The following is a 23,397-nucleotide window of genomic DNA, read 5'->3' on the forward strand; positions in this document are numbered from 1 at the left end:
GCCAAAGAAACAAGGTTAATAATGTCTTTGAGGAAAGTCTTTGGCACTAACCCCTTTCAACTGATTTTTATCATGGGGGGCTTTAAGTCACACAGTAGAATTTGCATGCTGGTTTGTATCCAAGAGCACTTATTTTATTATGCCATAGCCAAGTTGTTGCTCCAAGCTCTTAACCCTCTCCTTCTCCCTCTCTTTTGTGCTGTCTCTCTGTGTCTAGTCTCTATTGTTGAGTCTCTTTGACTCAAAAGGATGTTCCTGTATATCCTGCAACTGCATAATGCAGTATTCAATTGGTTATGTTTGCCACATTTACTAACCCCTTACCCCCTAACTAACCCCTTTCCCTCTAACCCATTCTAAATGTAACCCTTACCTTAGGTCTAATTTAGATCAACATCAAACTGTTTCTTATTTTAAAACTGCTCTACCAGTCTGGATTTTGTGCACATTGTGCAATTCCTCCACATTCGCTTGTGGCACATTTCAGACAGTTCTCTCATTTTTCTGCAGGTAGTCATTGTGTTCCATGTGCCTGTGTGGGTGCAGCATCAGTGGCATTGTAGCAGGCTTGAGCTAATACCCAGAGCAGAGGCAGTATATCTCTACCTCACAAATCCTCCTTCCCTCCCCTCCGCCCTTTTCTCCTTCTAGTGACGCACACAACAAAAACACCCAAAATAGAATGTTCTGGAACTACAGCTCTCTCCCATTGCACTCCAGGTTTTATTTAACCACAGGGGCAAAGATGATCATCTACCAAGGCTACTTTACATACTGTTATTCTCAGTCATCAAACGTTTTATAATTATGTTTTTTATTATCATGTGTCCATTACTGCTTTCCCATCTGTGCTACAGCCTGAATTATACTGTAGTCTTATTATCACCATGTAATGTTTTACTGACATTAGGATTCACTGTCAAAGTGTTAAGAAATAACGTTTAGTGCTTCAAAATAGATTCAGGGACATCAGTATTGCGTAACATTCTGTGGGATTCAATCAATAGTGTATGGGTGTGGTTCTACTACAGGGACACCATGTAGCTATAATATGTAGGGTAGGATTGATTTGAGGCAATTTACAATGTCAAGTATGCCTGATTTTATGACCAGAGGGTTCGGCCATACTATGGATGTGGCTAGGAGTGCAGTGAAGCTGTGGCAGGACACAATCTGACCCAGAGAGCATGGACATTATCTGCATGGGCATGGGCAAGGGCAGAATGGAAATAAAATGAGGCACATGCACAGGGCTTTGGTGCTCCCTGAACCCAAACATGGCTATAGCTTCTCTCACCTGTTAACCAGTTGTACCCTATGTGGGACAGGGTGAACTGTTCAGACATCAAGTGGGCCACAACCAGCCTCATATTGCTGGTGGCCCTACAGTCCACTAGGTGGAGTGGCCCATCTGGCATTTGCCAAAATTTGCCAGATTGCCCATCTAAGTCGGAAAATGGGATCAGTCTCTCAACCTGCTTATCAGAGTCCACTTTCTAGAGAAGAACAGTGTGCTGCTGCAATTAACTGAACTGTGGTTTACACAGCACACAGTGCAACTGCATAATGACAGTACTGCATTCTGTAGTGATGATTCCATTCCACAGTACTTGGGGATTATGAAAAAGAAACATTATAAGATGATATTTGTGGTGAAACAGTTTTGATGTTTTGCCATTCAAATACCCTTAAATCATTTTATCATTTTGCAAGTTCTTGATTTGTATCAGGTCTAATCAAGTTGTATTATTCCCTTGACTGTTGTTTGTGCCCCTCTGTCCTCTATGACGTAGCCTGACGAGCCAGACCCACATTAAAATGTAGGGTCTGGGCACTCACCGTTCGCAGTGCTCAGTCCGAGGGGCGGGATAATCGGTTGTCTTTCAAATTCCCTCTGCACACAATAGGACAGCGCTGAGTCCCATGCGTTTTCCAACCAGCGGAGCTAGTTGGCTCAAACTTTTGCCAACTTAAAACAAGCTTAACTCGTGTCACATTGTTGGCCAACAGCAACATCCATCTTCTTTGTTTTCAAGTAGGAGCTCTGCAACTCTGCCATCAATCATTATGTTAAGCCCGCCTAACGACTCTATACACGATTTGATTGGCCTGATAGAAATTTCATTTTTCGAGCTCACAAGCCAACGGAGAGTTGCTAGACTAGCCCTGGAAACAAATATAATTTGCTGCCGCTAGGGTGCGTCTAGATTTCTAGGCTATCTATGACTATTTTTTTTTTTTATCTGGGTCAGTTCAAGTAGAGAGTTCCCCTGTATTTGCCAGACAGGGAGAAAATGCTATTCTTAGCACACAACAGTTCTGGGGTTGTCCTCTTTTTATTGCAGGGGTAGATGAATATTGCAAACAGTGCTCCCTTTATCAGGGCTGAATTAGCACTGTTTTTCCACATGAAAGCGTGTGTCAGTTGCCATTTTGCATATGTAGCTGTATTTGTGTGTGCAAGCACTTTATACGTTAGCATTGTAAAAAAAATCATGAATCTTTCATTGTGCTGTGTTATTTTCCCCCTGTTGCTTGTACTATGAATTATACAGGCTATAAATGGCTTCTTTGTGACAGCCCTGAATAAAATTGTATAACATTGTGTGTTTGTGCGTGCGTGTGTGTGTGTGTGTGTGTGTGTCTGTGCGTGTGTGCACGTGCATGTGTATTTTCTCATTTGAGGCAGCGGCACTTAATGCAAAAGGTCACATCTGTTTTATTTGATGGGATGAATTTAATTTTGCAGACTCATGCAGTTATGCATATGTACAATATGACTTTCAAAAGCAATGAAGATGAAATAAGTACCTTATTTACCCTTTACATACCACCACTTCTCCTCACTCACCTTCCTGTTGCCCTGGGTGAAGCTGCCTGATTGACTCTGCTTATCTAGAGGGCTTTTGGAGCCCACCCACTTATTACCTGATTGCTTCACCTCACTTGCGCAGCATCAATATTTTAGTCAGAGATTAATTTCTCTGCTGAATTTAAGCACTGGAAACTTCCCAGCAATCAGATAACATTTATAAAGTAATACTTGACCTGGAGGAGGTGTGGGCTTGGGCGTTATCAAGCCCGAGCTCATCAAATTTATTTCTGTGTTGCCTCACCTAATAATCCACCAATCTCCTCATCCAGCAACGGAATGCAAAGTGCTGTCCTGGTCTTCAGGTTATTGTGCTCCAAATGTAAGACTCAGCATTCATGGAGGAACTTAACTGCCCAAGCCATTTGGTCTTTCTTTACATGTGTCCACACATAGCCATGCTCTCATGTTCAAGTATGCAAACAGCATTCAGCAATAATCCCTTACTCAGTGGTACTGCTGTCAATCACGGTTGAGTGTATTGAAGGTGACCTTAAAAATGAGCATATCACGTGTTCAATTTCTATGCAAGGAGGTTATTTTTACTGGTAGCTCTATCTAATCCTGTACCACTGTCATATTGGTGTATCGTCAACTGCATAAAAACATATTAAAGAAGAAATCTGGGGATTTTTCACACGAATACGCCCCCAGAGTGTAGCGCTATAGCTGCCTCGCTGCTTTAACTGCTGAATGCAGCAACTCAAGGTAGGTAAAACAGATTGATTTTGTTTTTTTGAAGGTACTTTTAAAAATTCTGCTTTTTTTCTCATATTTGAATTAATCAAAAATCTTTGTTTACTCATGTGTATCCAATATATTTCATATTCTCTCTAAGTTGACAGCTGTATTTTTTTCCAGCCAAATTTTGCTTTATAGATCTCTTCTTTCAAAATGACCCTGGAGGTTTCAAGAGTGAGCAGCTGGGATCTAAAAATACTTCTTATGATATTCAGTTGACAAAGCAGATGAATTAAATTACCTTTAAATGGATCTGATGTAACACTAACATCCCAGCCATCCTCTATAATCTGAACACTCATCATTAGGCTGAGATGTAGATATGGATGACTTCCTTATTGTTGTCATCATAGGTTTTAGATAAATGGAGACCAAATGATGTCTTATCTCTACTACGGCTGTGATTAGAGAACCACAACAACGCTGTTTAACCGTACAATCCAACCTCTTGCTACTGAGGTATTTAAGATGGCCACACTGCTATCTTCAAGAGATTTCTGCAATGAAAGTGAAGTGATCCACGGGGAGTCTTAGTATGACCTTGCTCTGATATTATATTTTTCTCCTAGCATGAAGCTCCTTTGTCCATTCTTTCCCAGAGAGGGTGATGGGGATGGGTGTATGCACTCATTCACGTCTGTGATGGGGCCTTGGAGGACTGGCGATGGCTTGCCTAATGGGAACCCTGTGCTGATGGATGGCATCTGCTGCCAGCAGGCAAAGCCAGGTATGAAGGCAATGCCAAGACAATACGGAGAGGGAGACGCACAGATAGCCAGACACTTGAGAATCTACATAGTGAATGTGAAACGGACAGGCTCAAACACTGACAATATTCCATGAGAACTGTGTTATTAGTCAGTCTTAATCTGGAAATAGGATGAATGAAGGGTGTAGGTGGTGCAGTCTCTCAATCTTTCAGGCAAACATGTGCTTCAGGTGTGGGTCATTATTGGTCATTATTGCCTGAGTGACATAAATGGCATTGCATTTTATTCAAGGATTCAAAGATTTGTGTTTGGCACATACAGTGAGGCTCATACGTTTTTGAACCCCTGCTAAAGTTGACTAAAAAGAGGAATATAAAATCATCTTTTGGAAATTGATCTTAATGTCTTAAGAAAAAAAAATAGAAAGTATTCGCACCCCTATGTTAAATTCCCATAGAGCCAGGCAAATATTTATTTTATTTAATGGATCCAGGATACTATGCATCCTGTTAAAGTTCCCTTGGCCTTTGGAATTAAAATAGCCCCACATCATCACATACCCTTCACCATATCTCAGGATTGGCATGGGGTACTTTCCATAAGATTATCTCTCAATGCAAATTAAACCAGCTATAGGCTAACTGAAATAAAACCATGCCGATCTCTCTGATTTATTTATTTACGATACATTATTCATTCATAAAGAAAATTGGTGTCCATAAAGGTTGGATTTTTCCTCATTTTTTTAGTTAAGGCATTAAGATCAATTTCCAAACGATTTTATATTCCTCTTTTTAGTCAACTTTAGCATGGGTATTGTTCTGACCCCCATAGCAGTCATGTAGGAGTTTTTTTTATAGATTTTTTTCTGTCATGAACTTCCTGAATTTTTGTGATTCCTGGGACACCGAAACACTGAGGCACATGAAACTTGTGGGCATTTCAGTTTTGAAGAATTCCATCCATTGGGGGTATGTATATATTTAATGACTGTACACCCATCGGTCTGTAGATGGTGGTGTTGAGTAATGGGTTGCTGGTAGGGGATGTTGAGAAATTGAGATGTGTATTTTGAAATGTACCCCACCCCACACACACACACACACACATACCCCACCCCCCCCACACACACACACACACCATACCCCGCCCCCCCCCCCCCCCCCCCCCACACACACACACACACGATCACACACACATCCATAAACTGCACACAAACACACACTCACAAGCTAACACACACACACACACACACACACAGAATCACACACTTACACAGTAGCGCACACCCACACACACTCTTCAGGCAACGGGTACGCTGGCGAGTCATGCAACTTCTTCTGGCATCTTGTTTTTGTTTGATTTGTTTTATAATTTTCGTAATTTAATGTGATGTTTTGTTCTGTTTTTGTATTTGTCTGGATTAATAACATTATATTAGCCTGGGTGCCATTCCGAACTTAGTCCCGCCCACAACATTTGAGGTCGGGAAGTTCGGTCTGGCATTGCTCCATTGTGGAGCAAGTATGCTCGCCCTAGATAAGGTGGACCAATCAAATCGGGCTTTACGATGATGGACAGGTGAGCAACAGCATCACATCTTCTGAGCACGCTTAGATTAGGCTTATGTTTGAAACAAAAACGCTGTGGCTAGAAGGATACATGGCTTTTAAGACCCCATATGGAAAATGCATATTATTTAATGAGGTTTTATCACTGAAAACGATTATTTCTGAAAACTCGTGGTTTCACTTTCATCAAGGGAAAACAGCACTGTTGCATTGCGACATGTTCCCTCGTTCGTTTGAAATCTCTGATTGACCACCTGTTTGAGGGATTTGCAACAGCCTTTCCCAGCTGTTTAACATGTTTGTAGCATATCAGTGTTCAACAGAATTATTTTTAAAAACGGAGGGGATATAGGCTATCTGTTTTTTTCCTAATAGCCTACCCTACTACGTATCTTTTAAATTTCGCTAATGAGTGTTGTAGGCTAGGAGTTATTGACGGCACTAACTTTTACAAAAGACCAGAAAACAATCTTAAGGCATTTGTGGAGAAGAAGGATGGTTTGTGTGTTTTCTTCCTACACCTCACGGTAAGCTATTTCGTTGCTCTGATTGGTTAGGTCTATCCAATTGAGTGCAGAGGCATTCCCCCCCTGTATCGGTCGAAACACGCCCCATAATTACGTCCCAATGGAGCAGTATCAGACTCATATTCTGACTAGAATTGAGTAAGGCTACTTCAGGCTAACATTATAGGCATTGCTTTCAGTGCTTTTCTGCCTGATTCTAATGATTCTAAATTTTTTGCCAGTCAACGTCCATTGGGCTGAGTCTTGGCTGACAAGAGCTGAGGTATCCGTCGCTAACGTTAACGTCAATTGCTGTCCGGACGTGAAGAACTGCTGATGTGAAAGCTGCCGTGCACCATGGTCACTCGACTTACCAAATAGACCGCCAACTTAGCCTATCAGAAGCAACTGAGATACTGCTACATTGCTACAGCGGGCTGCCTCAACCAGCATCACCCTGGACAGACGTGGGCGGGAATTCAGGAATGGAATGGTCGCTATCGGAATGGTTGAGTTGCTGATCTGCAAGTCTTCTCAGCGTCTACTCCAGCCTACTCTAATCAGACTGTTCAGGACTTCAGATATGTTTTTCCAGAACTCTGCAGATGGCCCAAGGACTTGGTTGGACTGTTCAAGAACATCATGCTCTGTGTTGCCTACGGCAAGAGAATCACCATCGTCCATGGACCTGGCTTTTTTGCTGCCTTTGTCTACATGTTTATGAAAAGTGTGTGTGGACTCTTGTGCTAGAAATGTTTAATTTATTTTTTGTTATTTGTTCATTTATGTCTTAAGTTACTGTGCTACATGTACTGTGTGGTATGTGTGTTGCCCAGTAACGGGTACGCTGGTGTCTTTTGCCTCTCTGTCTGGCATGCTGTTTTTGTTTGGAGCGCTTTGAAGTCCACTTACTTACTTATTTACTTCCATACAGGTTACCCCCCCCCCCCCCCCCCCCACACACACACACACACACACACACAACACCCCCCCCCCCCTACACACACACACAACCCCCCGCCACACACACACATGCACATAAAAGTACACTCTGTGTTCTGTGTTGACATTTTAATACCCACATTGCTGTATCTCTATTTTCTTTCTTTTGTGATTGTGATACAGCTGTTATTTGCAACACTGTACCAAAATAGTCATGGTAATAAAGCACCTTTGAATTTGAACACCCCCCCCCCCCCCCCTTTGTCTAAATGGTACGTTGATGGGGTGTTAATTACCTTAATTACCTGCCATGCAGTTAGCTCCCACATAGAGGCAGTGCTTGGCCCAGGCCACTGAACACTTGGGCACATGTAGTAATGTAGTCTGTTGTTAAATGTGGACATCCAAAAGGTTCTTTGGCAGAAGGATGTAGCAATCATGCATTACAGGATTAAATAGAAAAGTTGTAACATGGATATGCAGTGGTCTTTTGACAAACACAGTCAAACATGGCTAATATTCCCCTCTGTCAAATGAGGATGCATAATTCTTAATATAGAAAATAGAGCATATTTTGGTGATGACTTGTGGCATGAGTTTGTGTGATCCCTCAGTGTTCAGTGTTGGGCGCTCTGCTCCTCCTCGGAGCACTGGAGCACAGCTGGCACATGGGACAGCCCCACCCGCTCCACGCCACGCCAGGCCACGCCACGCCACACGCTCATGCAGCATGGAGCGGGCACACGCATGCTCTCCCCCCACCCCCACCCGCTCCACGCCACGCGCTCATGCAGCTAGGAGTGGGCACATGCATGCTCTCCCGGGTGGAAACACGTGGATGTGGCACACGGCCACTTGCCACAGGGGTTAAGCATGGCCATATATAGCACCAAGATAAGGACATGTAAAACAGGGGAAAGAGTGCAAATGGGAGGAAAATTAGATTACAACCAGGGATTTTATTAAAGGGGGGGGGGGGGGGGGGGCTTCGCAATGTCATCTCAGTGGCACTGTTCTAGTCATCAAAGAAATTAAAATCAGAGGACTTTGCGAGGACCTCATACTTTGAGCCCCCTGTGACACTATACCATATCACAAAGCTTCTTATATGCTCAAAAAAGCCCATCAGCATTTGAACATCTTCTTATGGAGAACATGCATCACTTTTCCATAGATGAAATGCACAAACCAGCTACTACAGAGTAATGTATTGCATCCATATGAATGCCTGGACACTATGGATATACAGTACATTGAGAACACACAAATCTGGTTTCAAAACCAGCCTATAATAATAATCATTTGTGTATATTTGCTTATTGAATAGTGGATGCATGACATATTTGAAATCCTCACAAATGTGCATATCCATATAATGACAGCATTTTCTGAAAGTATACTTGAAAGCTGCCACTGCTAGCAGTCTCCCAAACAGACTCTGACTTTGGAGATCTTTGTGACCTTCAGTCTGTGGAACAGAAAAGCAGACTTGGCAAAGAGCTCTCTTGTGGCCTGAGAAAACTGTATACACCCTCCATTTGGGAGAGGAGGCTACATTTTAAAAAGGCTGATGTGCTTACTGTACCTCCGAGTGTTCACATCACATTAGCGTCTCACAGATTTGGTGAAGTGGGAGATATACAGACTGGCAAGCTGTCTAGAAACTAGATGCAGTGTAGTATTGAGTTCACATGGTTGTGTGCCTTGTGTCAATGGACTTTCCGAAACCAGAAGGGCTAAATGAGTGCAGAAATATGATGAATTTGTTTCCTCCACCTCAAAACACAACTAATGTTACAAGTCAAATCAGTCTGAGACCCATCATAAATATAAAATACAAATATGGCCATATAAACATAATGACAACATTACAACTATATATATACAGTTGTCATGTTCTGGGAAACAGAACATAGGTGAAACAATTGCAACATCCCTAAACATCTGTTTCTGTTTACCTCCCACTCTATACGTTGTGCTTCTCTCGGAGTGTGTATACATAAAAAGGCAACAGAAGCTCAGCGCATGCAGGTCAGTGGTCTTTGAGGAAGTGATGCCTTTTGACTGGAGCCGTGGCTTCCTATCACACGAGATTAAGAGCTGTTTGATATGAAGAGGAGTTGCGTGCAGTAATGACCCCCCACCTCAAATGGTCCTCTGCTTTGATTGTGAAAACAGAGTGAAGACCTTTTAGACTGGGATAAGGGCTTTGATGAGTATTTTTTATTATTAGGGGTCCAAGTGCAACAGCTGCGGGAACCCTATTGTTTTTGTTCTCCATATTATTATTATTATTTTAATATTATAATTATTATTTTTCTCTGCTAAAAGTGGTTGTGCAGCCAAAACTGTAAGGCCTAGGAACTTAAAAACTTAAGAATATGGTCCAGGAGACCCCTCACTACTCAGACCCCCAAACTTGAGGCACTGCACCTATTGGTGGTGCTATAATAATCCATCTAGCCTCAAAATAATTCTTTCATCATTTACATCTTTGCAATCATCTGTAAATTTACTTAAATGCTCTTCTGTTAAAAAAATGTAAACTTTTTCCAACTTGAAAGTAAAATTAAGAACTCAAAGGCCATTAATCTAAATTTTTGTCTACATCATCTACAGTCAATATTGTTAAAACATATTATAAAGAATATGATATATATTTAAATTAAATAATTTAAGTTAAATTTAAACACTAACATTTCTCTCCTTCAGCAGTTGATATGTTGTCTTGATTTGTTTTTATTCACATTTGTATTATGTTTAAATGACAAATCCAAATCCCAAGAGCCCTTGGGGGATGTCATCTTGTTCTCAGTGTACTGACTTTTCTATTATCATTACGTTAATTGACATCTGTTCTCAACAGCATGACCTGCGGTGCATCTTAACAACTGCACAGTCAGCACATGATAGCAGCTTGTGTGTGATTAAGGGAGCCCATGCAGGCCCAAGCCCATGTAGTTGTGTAATATTAGATTTAATAACCTTTTATTGCATTACATGTGTATTGCAGATGTTTCAGAGGCTTTCTGTTCGGACAAAAACATCTGCCAAATACCATAAACATAAGCATGAACACAAACATAAGCATAAACAACTCAGCTATTAAATCTGGATGGGATAGATGGTGTTGATGTCTGACCAACCGCCGAATGAAAATGCACACACGCACCTTTTCTTTTCTCTTAATGCTGTCTTTACATTCACTTGAGTTTTATTAAGTGGACCACACACATTTCATTGTCAGTACAATTAGGAAAATTATCTTTTCTAACAATGTCAAACCAGATATTTTAAAGAAAGATCTCAAGTAACATCAGTTGTATGTAGGGCTGAAAAATCTCACAGTAAGACACATTGGGGAAATTAGAGAGCATCAATCATTGGGATGAATGTCCAATAGGAGCTTAGTTAGGGATTATACATACACACACAAACATGCACAGGAAGAAAGAGCATAGAAACACTTCCTACAAGTAACCATGGCAATGATTTCATTCTCATTGATAGGCTAAAGCTTATGGTTGGTTTAGTCAAACAGCTGCCTGTCTAGCCTAACATTTCCTAAGAAAATAGCTTGTAAAGAATGACCATTTAGCCAATTGAGAGCTTGTAGAGCAGAGACAAATAGACTTCATTTGTCAGAAATGTGCAAACACCCTTGGTTCAGACGGAAACAGAAATACATAACTATTAGATATGAAAGAGATTGTGCTGTAGACTTCAACATTTAATAGATTTATTATGTAGATTTATATAATTTAAAATGTGAAATCCAATTAAGCATGATATGAGTGTTTTTTTTTTAGATTTTGTCAAACATTTACAGTGGTGACAGGCAGGGGCATTTGTACAAAGAGATACTGCAGTTCTGGCCTTATTAACAGTAAGGTATTGTAGGTATGGGTGTTGTAATTAGCTCTAAAAGCAACCGACCTCAGGCAGATTCATTTCATTAATTTAAATAGACCTAACACTGTGTGGGGTATTCAGGGTACAGTCTTAAGGCATTCAGGGACTGCTCTATTGCTGTGGTTTTCAGTGATACACTTGCACACACCAGCACAAGAGATGAGATGCATCAAACTGCTGAATTGTCATGTTCATTTGTTTAGACTATTTTTGGGACAAATAAAGAAAAATGTAACATGGTCATAATAATGTTAAAATGACCAACATAAAGACAACTGCTTGTGGTCTTCCATCATTTGGTAAGGCTTTCATGAGGCAACCATTTAAGTTGATCTTGCATGATGTTCGAGTCATTCTTTCTTCCTTGTGTCCCCTTTACAGAAAAGTTCTTTGGCAGCCGTACAGCTGTCATGTCTTCATGTGAGAGGCACTGCGGTAGCCTACTGCTATATTCTCATAGCAAGTGAGTCACATCCACCCACACATCCACTATGAAAGTGTTCTCTCAGCAGGCCCCTCCAGTGGGAAATAAGTGAGCTGCACTTCAGCAGCAGTGCAGGGCGTGATGCTTAGCACAACACTCCAGCCTGAGACACACAACACTGAGGCCCTCCCTCCTATCCTCTGCTCTGTGCTCTGGAGTGTGGGTGGCACCATCAGGGCCTTTTCACTCAGAGGGCTCATCTTCACATGTGTCTCACGCATAAACACCAGCACTGCAACTCTTCCCAGCACCTTGCCTCACCATCCCACCCACCTGAACACGCAACATACTTCATGAATATTTAAGTGACTGTGAGGCCTGATTTATATTTAACAGACTGCATGTGCTGATGGTAGCTGCGGTCAAAGCAGTTCAGCTTTACTAAACACATCATGTCTTCCCGTCTCGAAGGAGCATTTCCTCTTGGTTACACTTACAGGCTGAGAAAGAAATCTGGAACAGCCCTACACTGAGAACATAGTGCAGTGAGCATGTATTATGTATTATGAGCTCAGTATGGCCATATGCGCAGTGAGCCCAGCGATTCCTGCAGAGCTCAGAAAAGAGACTCTCTTCGCTTCCCTCGGCCTATTTTCTGTTCATGTGATACCAGAGCAGAAAAGGCGATGGCCAAGGTTAGACATAGCTACGGGACAGGTTTCACCAGCGTACATAAATCCATAGCGTGCATGTCCTCCCTTATAATGACTCTGTGTCCTTGGAGAGAGTGGGAGAACTGATAGAGATGGAGAAAGGAAACGGAGGAGAGGACCCCCCCGTTCAGCAGGTAAGATGGATGCTCCTCTTGGGACGACTTGCCGAGCGGAACATTTGATACATGGAGACATACAGCATGGCTGATTACCCATAACAGGCTGGCAGAAGGGAGAATGATGGGAGGTTTGTCCGCAGTGCGTTCTGGGAACTGAGCTTAAAAGTGGTTGGAAAAGATAAAAAAAAGGGTTGACAAATAATGCCGCTCTTCATAATCATCATTTTCTTCATTTTCTTGTCTTCCCGTCTTCTGTGTCATGATTGTCATTATAGAATTCTGGTGTCAGTTGAAAACCATTAAAACAGGTGGCTAGTCCTCTGCCACATGATGAAACAATGATCATTTTGGTGAAAGAGAGACGTTGTAATAGACCTGGCAGAATCGTTCACATGTACACAGACATACTGTACAAGGACAAACTAAAACAAACACAGATGGATAGTTAAGGGAGGCTATGAGAGCCAGGAAAAGTAACCCTGAGGGTAATTTCAATCTACACACACACACACACACACATACACAGCCGTGCACACATACAAAGTGTGGTTATTCATTGATTTCTCACAATGACACTTACATTGTAAAAGGAAAGAAATGTATTTCCTTGACAAGCTAAACATCCTTACAAACCACTGACTCACACATTGCAAACAGTGTTATGTAGTTGTTATGGGCAAACACACATGCTTCAAGAATAGCTGTGCTTCATGTTGCATGGGATGAAATAAGGTTGTCTAATTGGTACATTTCCTGTTCATAATACCATACTGCTGTCATCATGTAACTGTAAAATCTGCGCATGTTCAAATTAAGTCACCAAAGGCAGAATCGTACTTTCTCATTCATGGACCCAAACATCTTATTAGTGTCCCTTCTCTGTCTAGTGGTGAGTGATTTAGGTGTATCTGTAGTTTTCAATGAAAAGAATAAAGACAAAATTTCCCTCCATAAGCTCACCAGAATGAATGGACAAATCGGACCCATCTGTTTAAACAATATGCAATTACCAGCCTTTAAATGGCTAAATTTGTTAGTGATTAGCCCTGTTTACTATAAGCAACATTCTGTACAGAAGATAACACAGCTCATCTGCATATGCTAATTAAGGTAATTAGTTATGCTCCATAGAGTCATTTCTATTCAGTCAGCCCACAGGCAGTTTTAGTGAGATTAGAACAAATAATTAAATAACTCAATCAATCACATAAAGGCTAATAAATTCACAACAAATGGCATGGGGCAGCCTATGTGACTGACTTAATGTCATCGGCTGGACAAAACAAGCCGGGCTAGTCCAGTGGGGTACTCATGAAACGCAGCTCCTCTCTGTCAGTATTTTCAACAGGATGTTATCTCGAGGTGGATCTTTTCCAAGAAACAACAAAAATCTGTCTAAACTTCATGTACACCACAGTGACACAGGGTTTTGGAAGATGAGTCGAGTGTGTTTGGTTTATGATAAGGGGGGGATGCCTGCTAGATGCTTTGCTTGTCCAATTTCTCTAGGACTGGCAGTGAGCAGAGGAAGTACAAGAGGCAGATCTATGTTGTATGCCTGTTAGAGATTTCACTAGGTGATCAGGAGCATGATAAACTCCAGTGCATCATCAGCACAGAATGGGCCTTTTACACTCCTCTCTCTGTATTCATCCTATCAGGAGCTCAGTGTGTGATGATACAGCAGGGATGGCAGGTCATCAGGGGACTGATCATGAGAACCCTATAGATGGTATCGCTCTACTGATACTGTAAATGATTAGGTTGAGGTGCCAGATATTATGACAGCTGATATCTAAAGAGCATGTGTTGCATGTAAATAAGGTTCCTACTCCTACAGGCTGAAAGGATGTGGGAGTATAGTGTATTCATAGAGGGATATGTTGTTGGTGAAGAGCTTATTCAGCGCTAAATTGCTTTCTCTACGGACAATACAAATTAAAAGGATCTGACATGTAATCTGAGGGTACACATCAAATAATCCATTCCATCCATATGGCTCTTCTGGGCGTGTATTCACAAAGCATTTTGTCTTAGCGCTATGAGTACTCCAAAATTGCACTAAAGGTTTTTAACTGAGAGTTTTCCCTTAAAAGGCTGCTGGGACCAACTTTTAGTAAAAAAAAAAACAATTCCTAGGATAAGAGCTCTGTTGCTATGGTTAACATAATTTCTCATGCCTGCTTGCAGTGACCATGGTGATTGGCTGAAAGGTCTGTGCTTGTAATAAGCATGCACTAAATGACTACCGCAAAGGGTGAGAGATAGGTAGGTAGATAGATAGATAGATAGATATAGATAGATAGATAGATAGATAGATAAATAAATAAAGATGACTGGCTACAAAACGAAATAGTAAAGAAAAACCCTGATTAACTCTATGGGCCCTATTTTGGCAATCTAAAACACATGGTCACTGGCAAATAGCTTAAATAGCTTAGGGGTTTGTCCAGTCCACACTTGGGGTGGTTTTGTTATCAAACGTCGGTTCTTATGTTTCTTAATCAGTCATGGGTGTGTTTTGGACGTAATATCCTTTGAACCAATGAAAATGACATCTGTAGGCTACTTTTAACAGCAAGCAGCTCAACTTCAAACAGCGCATCAGTATTTTGATAGTCAGCCACGCATTTGAAGGAATCTGCTTGCACACGATAATGTATGGAACACGTATTCCACCTAAAACTGCTTTAGCAAAACCTAGCAGAGTATAGCCTACACACATATGCACTCGTCTATTATTTGAACTCATTGGCAAGGTGTGAAACTAACTTCACCATGGTGTCATAGTCAACGACAGAACAGTTATACACAATCAACTACTTTCACTATTAACTGACAATCAGACACCTGAAAAAAGCAACACTTCACTTTTCCCAATAATCAATGGCGTATTAAACCAATGGTGGGGCCAGGTGCGAGAGCGCTACGCAGGCCTCATACTAACATACTTTGACCCAGGATGAATTAGCTCTGATACATGCAATACAGAGTATGAGGGTGACTTCAATTGTTTATGCACAGGGCCTGAGGCACCGAAGTAGTTTAGTAGTTACAGATTACAATTTCAATTTCAAATAAAAAGCACAAGACTACATAGGATCCATTACATGTGAAAACATTAAAAATAATTTTATTAACAGCCTGCAGGCCAGGGTAATCTAGTATTAGGCCTACTGCATTAACATCAACTCGCATGGAATTATGGGAACACTCAATGCGCCTCTTTAACCCTCTGCTGAAACTGCAAGCGTACTGGTAGATTGCTTGCTTAAACTCGCACTGCGCAGAAACAAAACTTAATGTAGCCTAACTTATTTAACCGTGCAGAAACCAAATAAAATCATTCATATGCATACAATCCCCAATATGCGTGAATTAGGCCATTAGAAGAGGGCCATCTTACGAGCCTTTCGTTGTGCAAAATCGTCAACGATGTTCCCAATATTTAATGCTCTGGCTCTCGTATTTTCAATGGACAGGATAGCTAACCCACTGAGCCTCTCCTGCCCCATGCTGCTCCTTAGGTAGGTCTTAATAAGTTTGAGTTTGGAAAAAGATCGCTCAGCTGTTGCCACAGTCACAGGCAATGTCAGAAACAACATGAGAGCAGTACACACTTCCCCGAATGTGGATGTTACACTGTCATAATCTACCACCAGCATTTTGGCAAGTTGAAAAATAGATGACTTCTGTGAAATGTCTGCTTTAAAGCAAGACCTGAATGAGAGGAGTTGTGTTGGGAATGTCGGTGCAATGTCCCTGCTATAATGGTCTGACAAACGTCTTGCCTTTTCAAGCAGTTCATCATCACCTGCGAGTTGAAGGGTCTAAGACTCAAACACAAGTTTCCCGCATAGGCTACTTGCAAATCTTTGGGAGAGCTGACTGATTATGATGTCCAGAGTTGCATTAAATACCTGCACTTTGAAGTATCTCTCTTTTGGTCGGAACGATGACTGAAATGTGCAGCCACCATCCATTCAAAAAATCACAACAAATCACTTAGCTTACCTAGAAATCCTTGCTGCATCTCAGTAGAAAGAAAGATACTCTGGCGAAACAGTATGACGACAAAGAAAGATGGTGATTTGATTTAGCCGTTTTTATTTGATAGTTTGATTCTTAATGGTATAGGCCTACCTACTATAGTTATGCCACTGCCAATAATGGTCGAATGACTGAATAAAAAACCTATCCTGCTGAGGAGTTATCTCGTGACATCTCATCTAGCATCTTCAGCTGTGCTTCATATTTTGCTATAGACCAGGTTTTTTGTAATGCTTTTTAGATGGAGTAAGATAACGATTTTCAGATAATGTGCCAGACCACACCTTAGGTCATTAATTGCCACACCCCTGTGTAACGGAGGCAGACTGAACTAGCATGCTAGTTGCCCATGTAAATCCTCACAGCCCTAACCGTAAGAACACTTCTAACCGCTGATTTGGAAGCCTGGGCTTTTAGCTCAGTGGTTGGAACGTTCGTCTCCCATGCCGGTGTTTGTGTCAAGGTGGCGGGTTCGAGTAGCCTAGAAATCTAGACGCGCCCCTAGCGGCCAGGGCTAGTCTAGCAACTCTCCGTTGGCTTGTGAGCTCCAGAAATCGAAACTCAATCAGGCCAATGAAATCGTGTATAGAGTCGTTAGGTGGGCTTAACATAATGATTGATGGCAGAGTTGCAACGGTTTGGCTTGAATTCCCTGCTACTTGAAAACAAATAAGATGGATGTTGCTGTTGGCGAACAGTGTGACACGAGTTAAGCTTTTATTAAGTTGGCAAACGTTTGAACTAGCCAACTAGCTCCGCTGGTGGGAAACGCATGGGACTCATAGCGCTGCCGCTGTCCTATTGCGTGCAGAGCGAATTTGAAAGACAACTGATTATCCCGCCCCTCGGACTGAGCACTGCAAACGGTGAGTGCCCAGACCCTACATTTTAATGTGGGTCTGGCTCGTCAGGCTAGGGTTCGAGGCCCGTGAGCGGCGAACGAACCGTGCTTGTGACACTTGGGTGCATCATAAAAGAAAAGCGCATGGCAAAAAACATAAGATAGGAATAAGCTTTGCGTTGTGATAAGAATACACTAAGTGCTGCATTTCTGATCATCAATATAGGGCCCTATATTTGCAGTGTTTTTTATGATGATGTTTATCTTTTAACAGTATCTTTGCAGTGATTTTAATGATGAGATGTTTATCTTTTAACAGTATCTTTGCAGTGTTTTTAATGAGGAGATGTTTGCATGGCCAGTGATTGTGCAAGTGCGTTTCAGTTGTGAATATGGACCGAGATCATAATCTGCACAGTGCAAAGATCTACAGCTGAAACTACAAAAGATCATAGAAAACTCATGAGATGTCCCTATTGCCTTAAATGGAAGCGCAGACACTCTGTAACCACATGGGAGTTCGCTAGCGCACAGTGGTCTCAGCGCATGCGTTAGTAGCCTACTTGTTTATGAAGCTGTAAGCTACAACTTACTTCAAGCCTAAGCATACAAATTGGGTGAGAAGCTTAAGTAGAAGGCTTAAGTGGTCTTCTCTAGTCATTGTGAGGGGGTGAGGAGAGGAAATTAAATACTTCAAAAACTTTTGTACCCCTTTTGCATTTTGAGCCCTAAGCAACTGCCACATGCCACCCATGCTTCTACTTCATTATCATAATAAAGTAACAATATTTTTACTTGAGAACAAGTTTTGCTTACACTATCCACCTCATCTCACAACTGCCAATAATTGTGTAATGACTAGATAAATGTCTGAGCAATAGTGTTCCAGACATACAGTAAATGTACCTTAACAGTGGAATCAGCTGCTGTGGATTCCTAAAATATACACGACTAGTCACACCTTCTTTGAAAGACATTGCACAATTAAATGCCTGTCGCTGCATAAGTACTGCACTTACATTAGTTCAAGATCCAGAGTTTGAAACATATTCTGCTATTTAAATTATTAACAGTGTTTCACCCCCAACCCACCAAAAAGCCTTCCAGGGAAACATGCTTTGGGATTATGAAAAATTGATTCTCCTTGCTTCTATTTCACAAACAGAGAGAAATTAACTTGTGCTCATTTTCAAGTGCCTTTTGATCTATTTGAGATTGACGGTGAACTACCGCAGTTGTTGGAAATCACTGTTTATAACAAAGTTAAACCAGCAATTTAATTAACCTGTCATAACTTCATGTCTTACTAGCCATTTTAAGGACACGCAAGATAAAAGTTAAAGGTCCAATAACTGCATTGCTGTATACTGTACAAATAAAAGAGACATTCATCTTAGAGATGCAATCCGTTTCCCTGTACACATGCCTTAATGATCAGGAACCCAAACCTCTCATGAATACAATAATTAGATGACTGCTTTCCTGCTTTGTAAGGAATAATTGATGTTTAATACAAAGTCAATAACATGTACTCATACATATAGGTTTGCTTGTTTTATTTAGCAGGTTTAAATACACTGAAAAGGCCCATCAAAGGGGAAACAAAGTCAAACACTGTATCTGCCATAGCAGGAGAAAGACAGGCTGAGATAAGAGATATTATGACCATTATTGAATGTAAACTTCACAGCGGAGGACGAGAAATGCTTGTCAAGGCGTTGGCAGCTCTTTGCCACAAGAAATAATAAAAAACACTCCCTACATAAAAAGTCATTAAATGTAATTAAACACTCAGATATACATTAAAGACAAAAATACAGTCATTAGTTCACTTTGAGTGGGTTTATCTAACTTCAAAATAATATCCATTTACATTTCAATACATTATTTCATTTCATTCCTAGGAAGTGTTTTCTCAGCAAGCTGTTGAATTCATGATTCCTCTGTGTACCTCCCTCTGCTTGTAAAGCCCACTCATTTTACTGTGCGCAATCCTCTGAGGAGGAGCACTTAAAAGAGTTGGCCACATGGGGCTAGAAGTCGTTTAATTGGCTAAAAGGTAAAGTAGATGATGGCCACTGGCTTTTGATAAGGATAACAGTGAAAGGGCTTTACTGGATATTAAAGATATTTGATTACCAAGGTGTGCTGGGGCAGAAAAGTCTTTGATGACTCACCCAAAGAGTCAAGGGAAGACAGGGAGATGCACAGAGGATAAAGGACCAGAGACAGAGAAACAAGTTGAGAATGTTGATGCTTTCTTTTTTATGTTTTGTTATATTTCTTTTCTTGTCCATGTGTGCATCTCGCCTTCCACACGGTCTTTGGAATGGCACATTTCAGCGACGGTAGCCAAATTCATCTGCGTCGTCAGCGCGGAAGTCTCCATAGCGCCAGATGTTCAGCTGCAGAAGAGACGGCAATAAAGAGATGCACTTAGTGAGAAATGATCCATAACTAGTGCAATTGTGCTCCAACATCAACAGAACATGTAGCACCGCTAAAAATGGGATCGCATACAGCAGCAAGCAGAACAAATGCAGTCAACCACTGAACTGTGGGATATTAGAGAAAGGCAGAAAGGGTCATTATTAATGCCTCACTATTTAAAAGGAGACTTTTCTGGTTCAGTTGAGCATGGATGCCTCCCTGTCCTTTCCCTCTGCATAAAATCTCACTTAGGTCTCTTCTCATAAAACATTTCCATGTTAAATGTTCCGTTTAGAGCCTAGATTTTCATGAGGATTCCAAGGGTGTGTTGAAGCTGCGCTGTGCCTGACACACCCTATTCCTCTCATCAGTAAGTGTGTTAAGCTGTTAACTCACACAATCACAGCTAATTAGCGCCAAAGATAATTAGTGCAGTCGTTAGGAGCAAAAACATCAACGGCTCCTGTATGTGTCTAGCAGAGAACACTGTAGCTTGGCGCTTGTTGAGCACACTGCAGTCGGTGATTTGTACACAGTGTTAAAAGCGAGGGGGGACTGGGCTTCTATCTTTGTGTAATGAGTCTAAGCAGGGAACACTTTTCCCATGCTTGAGCAGGTACAACACTTGCACTTCTGCCAAGGAGAATTTGACACTCATGGTTCCAAAAGAGGCTGATACACCAGGCACGGATCCACTTGGAGCGCTGCAGTCTGCCAATAGCATGTGTAGCATCTTCCCACCGGCTCAGAGAGAGGAAGGAGAAGGAGAGAGAGAACAGTTGAATTAGCCACTTACCCTGGCACTCTTGGCTGACTCCTGGCCATTCAGGTATTCAGTCACCTGCAAACATGAAATATGGAGTTCTAAATGGTGACAGACAAGCAATCAGACATTTGTTTAAAAAAGTAATACACAATACATGGACATGCTCCTTCTATATATATAAACAATTTATTTCCTGTCAACATTTCAATAATGGATGGTCAACTACAACACAGATGTACTTATCAGTGTACATAATAAGGCATCAGATACAAAGTCTGATTATAACATTCAGAGCGCAGATGTTTGTTGATGCCACCATTTCTGGGCATCAGCAGACAACTAAACAAGCAAAAGTGCATCCCTGGACAACACATACTGAGTGCTTCTGGCAGACTGGCCTTTTTAGTCCCATTGGCTGAGACCATGTGTGATAAGGAGGGAAATAAAAGAGTAGGAAGGGAAACAAAACAAAAATTCTCCATTCAAAATTCTTCTGGACTGGGCATCCATTAGAGGGACACAGTCAACCAATCTGCAGGCACAAACCGAATACATCCCTGCCATGTCCAACAAGCACCAACACCTTTAAGCTAGCCCAGACAGCCGCCCTCTACTGCATGCACTCGCTAAGAAAAGTACGCAAAAACACAGGCACAAAATGTCAGCCTTAACAGCATACAATTGCCTGAGGGCTGAGTGACTGCAGTCCTGCTAATTCTCATGAATCAGTCCCCTAAAGACCAAGATTCAGCAGACTGCCGATTCCAGAATGTGAAATCCCTTCTCTGGGTGTCCTTTTGTCCAGCATTCATGGAGAAATGACCACAGTCAAAACGAATGAAGCTAGTTGACTTAGCCGACAAAAAGACAAATAAGTTCAGCAATCGTTGAGACTAACATGAGCGTCGATCCCCTCTGCATCTCAGCTAACTGATCAGCACGTCTAAAAGGAAAGGGGATGGGTTAGGCTTCCACCCAGCTGGATGACCCCAGAAAGGGTGCCATATGCTGGGCAGATGCCCCAAGCAAGAGGGGAGCTTCTGCCCAGTCTGCGTCGGCTGTCACTGCATAAGGATGGCAAGAGAGAGCATGGCAAGGAATATGCAGTGCTCTGGCCGCAAAACCGTGTTGGTGAGAGGAGGAATGTCTTTGTGCTTTAGTGCAAAGCTCATTACTGTATATGCTGACCAGCTTTGTTGATTTAGCCAAAAAAAAAAAAAAAGAAACCAAAAGATTTTCTGCCAGAAACTGCCAAGGGAGAATTTCATCACACTGTCCAACCAAATCCTACTAAACTGGCATCCCATTTCTACAGAGCTTTACAACAGCAATCTCAATAAGCCTCTCACTGTTTTACAAAAAATGCAAACAATGAGAGCAGATTTCCCTTGCTCTCATTGTGTTGGTTAATAGTATGGAACTGGTTAAAAATGTACTGGGCAGAAAAATATCAAGTTCATTTCCAGGCATGTTCAGTGATGAGGAAACAGTGCATTTGCATCCATCATAGCACAGATTGCAGTGAGAAACTGTGGACATCTAGCCACTTAAGTGTTGTATAAATACTTAATAGGAAGGGAACAGTTTATCACTTTGAGCCCTGTGCAGACATAGAAACATTCATTTGATATGAACGACTGGCTTTCAATCAGTGGTGTAAGTGAGAGCATGTCCCTCAAGTCCTGTATAAGACCGCATCTGCCGCATATGATAGTTCTCTTTCTATTGCACGCTGGTAGCACGTGAGGCATTGTTAAAGGAACATGCAAACTTCTAGGAAAACTTCTGTAAACATCCTAACAACTCCAAAATGTGCATTTACCACATGGAGTGTAATGTAAAATGAGACACAGCAATGTTCTAAGCAGACACACACTTGAAATGACATTCTCATGTTGGGGAAGCACTGCTACCTGGGCACAGTGATGGGATGCAGCACCTGAAAAGCTGTGTTGCAACTTCCATCAATAAAACCAATTTCATTAGAGAGTAGCAAGTTCCTTTAAGATTGATCATTGTGAATGGCTAACAAAACAGCTCATCATTTCTATACGACAACCATTAAAGTTACAGCTAGATCTGTTCCGGGCTTAAATAATTACCTTTGGCATGTTGACTGGGCTAATTATGACTAATGTGTCTGTTTAGACCCTTTCCACTGCATTAGCATTTCCAGTGGCACAGAAAAGCACACTGAGCTAATGGTAACTTGGGGACAAAGGCAGACATTTTGTTGACTTTTTGTAGAGCATTATGCTGAAGTCCGATTCATTTTTATTTCAAAGTATCTGCTTTGGTTTTCAACGTTTCAACTGAAAACCCTCTAAGAACAGATTGAAAAAGGTCTGATTGCATGAAGCATAGAATGTCCATTAATAAGTCTGACTCTTCCTGGTTAATGAGGTATCAAACTGTCAGTAGAAAGTAGACACCAACCCACTCTCTAGAGCAGGGGTCCCCAACCTTTTATGTACCATGGACCGGTTTGATTCCTATTTTTTTTTTTTTTTTTCACGGACCGGCGGGGTCCGGGGTTTAGTTCCCAAAACATGGGAACTAAACGTGCATTACAAATATAATCAGTGGGAGCCCTGCTTGTTTCCCTGCAACAAGAAGGTTCCATCTGGGGGTGATGGAAGACAGTGACACCCTCAGTGTGTTTGAAATGTCCAGTCGATTGCGCAATTTGGTCTTAGTTGCAGTCATTGCCGAAAACCCGGCCTCGCATAGATACGTGGTGGGAAACGTTTTCAGCGCTTTTACGGCTATCTCGGGATATTCTGCTTTGGTTTTGATCCAA

The 23,397-nt window shown here is 41.6% G+C and overlaps 1 protein-coding gene and 1 long non-coding RNA gene across 2 annotated transcripts in view; one reads left to right on the forward strand and one right to left on the reverse strand.

The window, feature by feature from the left end:
• Positions 1–1,575: 1,575 nt before the first annotated feature.
• On the forward strand, positions 1,576–22,937 carry LOC121696953. Its single transcript, XR_006026362.1, has 3 exons — positions 1,576–1,587; positions 10,853–10,865; positions 22,860–22,937. It is a non-coding gene; the product is annotated as an uncharacterized LOC121696953 (long non-coding RNA).
• The window catches only part of snd1 (staphylococcal nuclease and tudor domain containing 1), a 137,283-nt gene continuing 132,828 nt past the window's right edge, over positions 18,943–23,397 (reverse strand). The window contains exons 23-24 of the mRNA XM_042078130.1: positions 20,628–20,672; positions 18,943–19,806 (exon numbers count right to left, since the gene is read on the reverse strand). Of these exons, the coding sequence (XP_041934064.1) occupies positions 19,741–19,806; positions 20,628–20,672 (111 nt within the window). The 3' untranslated portion in view covers positions 18,943–19,740. The remainder of the gene's footprint in view (positions 19,807–20,627; positions 20,673–23,397) is intronic.

Source organism: Alosa sapidissima, chromosome 22 (genome assembly GCF_018492685.1).
Source record: "Alosa sapidissima isolate fAloSap1 chromosome 22, fAloSap1.pri, whole genome shotgun sequence".
Taxonomy (NCBI): Eukaryota; Metazoa; Chordata; class Actinopteri; order Clupeiformes; family Clupeidae; genus Alosa; species Alosa sapidissima.